At 30.3% G+C, this 5,887-nt stretch overlaps 1 protein-coding gene across 1 annotated transcript in view; it reads left to right on the top strand.

Moving 5' to 3' along the window:
• Positions 1-5,040, top strand: part of LOC105556150 (putative nuclease HARBI1) — a 9,397-nt gene extending 4,357 nt beyond the window's left edge. The window contains exons 2-4 of the mRNA XM_012003224.1: positions 4,149-4,390; positions 4,538-4,731; positions 4,876-5,040. Of these exons, the coding sequence (XP_011858614.1) occupies positions 4,149-4,390; positions 4,538-4,731; positions 4,876-5,005 (566 nt within the window). The 3' untranslated portion in view covers positions 5,006-5,040. The remainder of the gene's footprint in view (positions 1-4,148; positions 4,391-4,537; positions 4,732-4,875) is intronic.
• Positions 5,041-5,887: the final 847 nt, after the last annotated feature.

Raw genomic sequence — 5,887 nt, 5'->3', positions numbered from 1 at the left:
GTCATTTTTTTAAATGGAACTCCCTATTGTTTATTATACTATTTTATTCTACTAATTAATATGAACAACTTTTGTCTGAAACATTGAAAAAGTTATAAATTTTCTCTTGAATATCTCAAAAAGTATTAGGCAAATCAAAACATGTTTCAGACAAAAGTTGTTCATATTAATTAGTAGAATAAAATAGTATAATAAACAATAGGGAGTTCCATTTAAAAAAATGACGGCGACCTCTATATAACCATAAAAAATTAATTTTTTTCGAAAATTTATTTTACCATTATATAGCCCTTTTAAAACCGTATAACTTTTGTCTGAAACATTTTTCCGTATCTCCTATATTTGTCGAGATATTTCACCGGTCCGGTATTTTTCCCTCACCCTGTATATCCAAGATATTAAAGTAATGCTAATCAATTCTCTCAATTAGTTCTGTCGATATTCAGTAACGCAAAGACAATTTTCACTTAAGTGGCAATAACCGAAATGTTAAGTTGCTTAACTACATCAAAAAACGGTCAAAATTTTTCCCAGAGTAGAGTTACGAACAATCCAAATAATTCGATTACTAATGGTGGGCCCCAAAATGGGTTATAACTGTCTTTTTTTCCCCAGAGATGCAATATTAAACTTAAAAATATTTTAAATAATTAACTTCAAAACATTTAACATTTAACCTATTTTACAATATCAACTTCAAATATTAATGACCGCTTGCCTTTTCGATATATATCACTAATGCGCAACACGTCTATCATGAATGATAATTTAGAATCTTCAGGAATAAATTGCAATGCAACCTTGAAGATGTCCGACTCAGCTTCTTTTTCTTTATTTTGAGAAAGCTCTGACATGCAATCATTGGCTATCTTTGCAAAGGTGTTAACATTACTTGTTAGTAAATCCATTGATTCATTCTTCTTCTTCTTAGAATTTTTATACATATCATTGGGAGGTACTTTGTTCTCACGTTTCAATGTCACCTTTTGCCTGATACATGACAGCGAAGTGTCAAGTTCCGTATCTCTTGTCACTAGAGTTACAGAGAAAAGAAGCACAGATATAATGAATAGAAATATATTACTTGAATTAAAATGAATTGGAAAAAAGTGTTTTTTTATTTATACTCGTTAGCATTTTCTCATTGGCATTTTTTTTTTAAGATTCCACTATTGGATCTTCGTCAATCACAATGTCTGAATCGCTGATATCATACATATGTATCAATTGACTGAAGCGCTTCTTTCACCATGTCTATATTTATAGGAGTTATTAATTGGGAAACACTACTTGTCATTTCATTATTTTTATTGACTGTACTCGTGCTCAACTCCTTCGTGATATATGATATTTTATTCTCTTTTTCCTTGTCACGTTCAAATAAATTCGGCACAGTACATGATTTTGATGATGTCATATTTGAGTAAGTTCTAATTAAAATTTAAAAAATTATTTTTAATTCAATTAATCGAAAACAACTGATAACGGTCATAGCAAGATCGAAGTGCTTCAAATAATATTTGCAGGGTTGAGAAGTAACTCGTTACTTGTAACGAAGTTACAGTTACAGTTACTTCTTTTTGGTAACTCTAACTTAACTTCGTTACTTTCTCTACATCTGTAACTGTAACTTAACTCAGTTATATTTTTTCGATAACTAGTAACTAATTCAATAGTTACATTAATAGTTACTTTATATATATTTTCAACCTCCACAGATCGCATTAAGCCTTGCATTTGCGCATAAACGCCTTTAACGCCGCTTTACAAATCAAATGCAGATTTGATATTTTTATTTTTATTGCAAGGGAGTAACTGCAAAGTAACGATTCGTTACTTTTCGAGTAACTGTAACTGTAACGCGTTACTTTTCAGAATTGGTAACTTGTAACTGTAACTAGTTACATTATAAGCGAAAAAACTGTAACTGTAACTAGTTACTTTTATAAAGTAACTTTCCCAACCCTGAATATTTCTTATGTGATATTTTATATACATTTTCTAATTCTTCCGTTTTTCTCTCTGCGTATGTGTGTATACCTACACTTTAAAGAAACAGAGAGAAAAACAAACTTACTTTCTTGGCTCAATATGATCTACTAAGAAGAGCAGATCTGAATAATAATCCCATGTGGGTTTATATTGAATACTACAATCTGTAGCACCAGCTCCGGACTTGGGTTGCGTACTTATAATCTTCCTCCTTTCTTTACAAAAAATATCTCTCAAAGATTTAAATTTCCTTGCTGCTTCTTCTCCTGAATAAAAAAACGCAACATGAAATAAATTACTGTTAAAATTAAGATCACACCGGGATTAACAACCTAAGATTCAGTTCTAGCAATGCCTCTGAAGCTTTACGTCTCGAAATAAAATAAATTCAAATTATTACAATAAATATTTATTATAAAATATAAATTTTCTTACCAGGACAAGGAGGACGAAAAGTTTTCCCCAACTCTGTCCATGCCAAATTTTTTTGGTCTTGGTTTTTATATATTTTGACACTTTTGGCGTACAAACCAAGATTTTTTTAACTTTATAAATTAAATCCCGCGTTGCCGCGGAATCCCAATTATATACCATTTAAAAAAAACTTCATTTCTCACCTCGACGAGATCCTACGATATACGAGAATATTTGACAGTTGCCGCGATATGACAAGATATGTTCTGATTGGCTGGTCGCTTCGACGCAGGACGCGAAAGTTGAAATTCGCCCAACTTCTGTGCGTCCTGCGTATTGAAGCCTGCGGCTTGTTGCGGCCGGAAATACGTCACGCTGCGTCTAATCTTGCGACTTGCGACCCGCGTCCTGCGTCTTATGTAGTGGAAAAGTTCGCATCGGCAGACGAAAGTATCGTGCTCGCGCTCACGGGAACAAGTTCTATCTCAGTGCTTGTTAGCTCACATTGACAATTAGTGCTCACCCAGGGACAGACTCATAAGTTAAGTGCACAAATCGAGTGCATCGGTGTTCTGCGCAAAGGCCTCTCACTTTGTATATGTATATGTATGTATGTATGTATGCTAGGACCAGTATTCATAGTCAGATCTTATACTCAAGACCATCGTGAATTTATCTAAAGATGCTGTATGGAACATTTCATTGGCTACGGAGTATCTAAATATGATCTTAAAACAGTCTTGAATATAAAATCTAATTATGAATTCTGGTCCTAGTGTACATACGAATGTTCATATGTACACGAAAAAAAAAATGATGTTTCAATAACAGTGTAATTGAAACTACAAAATTCGTGATATCATCTTAAAAAATAACTTTTTTTAATAAAAAAGGTTTAAAAAGATGCCAAGTATAAACGTCATCCAATCAAAAATTATTGTATAATTTAATTATTTGGATAACTTTTATTTAAGAAAAATTTTAATTTTCTCCCTCCCTCCAAAGTATCTTCTCTACAAAAGTAATGATATCATCAAATGGCGCCAACTAAACTGAATATTTATAAAAACTAGGCACTTTATTATTTTTTATATTAAAATGTTATAGTCAAACAATCGAGCATAAAATTTTATCGGAAGAAATAAAGGAAATAATATTAATAAGACAAATTTTTAATACTTATTCCATAACAGTTTAATGCAAATAAATTTAATACAAATAAATATTTTATTAAAGGTCGCCTTTTCTAATTTGATTGTGGGATACATATCGATCCTGATTCATGACATTGTTTATTAAAAAAACTTGGCGCTGCTAAACCAAATGTTAATTGCGCTCTTCCTCTTTCCTTACAAAAGTGTTAAACTTTTTCTTTCTTTCGTACATACGTGTGCTATATTATCACACGTGTGTATCCCATAATTAAATTAGAAAAGGCGATTTTAATAAAATATTTATTTGTATTAAATTTATTTGCATTAAATTTTTATGGAATAAGTATTAAAAATTTGTCTCATTAATATTATTATTTCCTTTATTTCTTCCGATAAAACTTTATGCTCGATTGTTTGACTTATTTGAATTACCATATTCAGGAGAAATTCTGATAATGCAAGATATACAAAGATTATTTCTCACTTTTATCTATACGCTTAATGAAAATATTAAGTGACTAGCAACAAATAAAAGTTGGTATATCCTTAGTTTGTGTAAATAAAAAGGTTCAAATTTTTATGTTTCAGTGTTAGAGTCAAGCGGCAGATTTAAACCAGGGTTCCTCTACGGAAACAATTATTGGTTAGGAAGTCGTAGTCAGTGCATCGATACAATGAATACGAATCCTCTACAGATTTCAGAACAAAAAATGTTAAATAACATTCTGTATCATGATCCGCAAAGATTTCCACCTTTTAAAATAAATTATTTTGCCGCTCATATTAGACACAACAGTACTCTACAATATCACACATATGTATATAACGAGGTAAGTTTATAAAATTTCTATAAAACGAAATACGACACGAAAAACATAAAATACGACCAAGAGATTCCATTGAAATATTAGGTTTAATAATGAAACGTAATATCATTTCATATTTGATATTTAAATATATAGAAAGGTTGATTTCAGGATGTGATTACGCTCGGACTCTGTTTACCAGCATCATGCACTATACAAAACTTAAATTCCATATTGGAAAGTGTACTTCATGATAGAAGTATCTTCATCGATGATCTCTATTCAACTAACTTACAGCTGATCCGGATAAAAGATTTCAAAAAAGATAATAAATCGCTATCCTATGGTGCATTAGGTTTCTTCAGGTACGTCATAAAAAAACGTGAAAATTATTTCACTCATATAATAACAATTTTACAAACATTAACAACATATGTAAATATTATACATGATTTTTACATTAATTATGTAAAAGTGTAAAAATTAATAAAGAATTATTCCATTTGCAGTGTAGTTTTAATAGTTTTTCTTATGGCAATAATCGGAACAGTATACGATATTATTTGGTATCAAAAGCTGGCAGAAGGAAATGAGAGGACTAATACTAACCGCAGTAAGTATGACTTCCGAAACTTTTAGAAAAATTTCTATTTTAAGTTTTTAAAAGACCACATACAATTTCGATATATGTATTATAGCTTTTACTTCCTACAAAACAGATTCTATATCGAAATTATTTAAATAATTAAAAAAATAATAATAATTAATAATTAATAATTTAAAATATTAGATAATTGCAAAAATAATGGCACATAATTCATTAATTAATGATTCATTAATTCATGAATTATGTGCCATTATTTTTGCAATTATCTAATATTTTAAATTATTAATAATCAGCAATACAATTTTTGCGTACTATTATATATTATGTGTAATTGTTACTTTTCATAACTTCGAAGCTTCGAAGTTGACTTCGAAGTTTCGAAATCTTCGAAGCTTCGAAGTTCGAAGTTAACTTCGAAATCTTCGAAGCTTCGAATCTTCGAAACTTCGAAGTTCGAAGTTAAATTCGAAGCTTCGAAGTTTCGAAAATTTATTCGTGCGAGTGACGAATTTCTCCGACGAATACTAAAAATATTGTAAATAAAAAGTACTAATTTATATACAGGGTGGTCCGTTTTAATCGACAATCGGAAATATTTCGTCAAGTAAGCCAGATCGAGAAAAATGTTTCAGATAAAAGTTGTATGGTCCTGAGGGGGGCATAAGGTGGTGCAATTGGTTCGACCTTGGATAATCATTTGAAGGTCATGTAAAGGTGACCTTAAATTTTTTTAATGGAACCCCCTATTATTTATTGTGCTATCTTATTCTACTAATTGATATGAACAACTTTTGTCTGAAACATTTTTTTATTTGCCTAATACTTTTTGAGATATTCAAGAGAAAATTTATAACTTTTTCAATGTTTAACTTATAATCTCTCGATAACTGTTTGTCGGAGGGAAAAGTAGTATA

This window comes from Vollenhovia emeryi, unplaced genomic scaffold (genome assembly GCF_000949405.1).
Source record: "Vollenhovia emeryi isolate VEMERY1.0 unplaced genomic scaffold, V.emery_V1.0 DF940290.1, whole genome shotgun sequence".
NCBI lineage: Eukaryota > Metazoa > Arthropoda > Insecta > Hymenoptera > Formicidae > Vollenhovia > Vollenhovia emeryi.
Note: the sequence above shows the minus strand (reverse complement) of the source record. Positions and strands in the feature narration are given on the sequence as shown.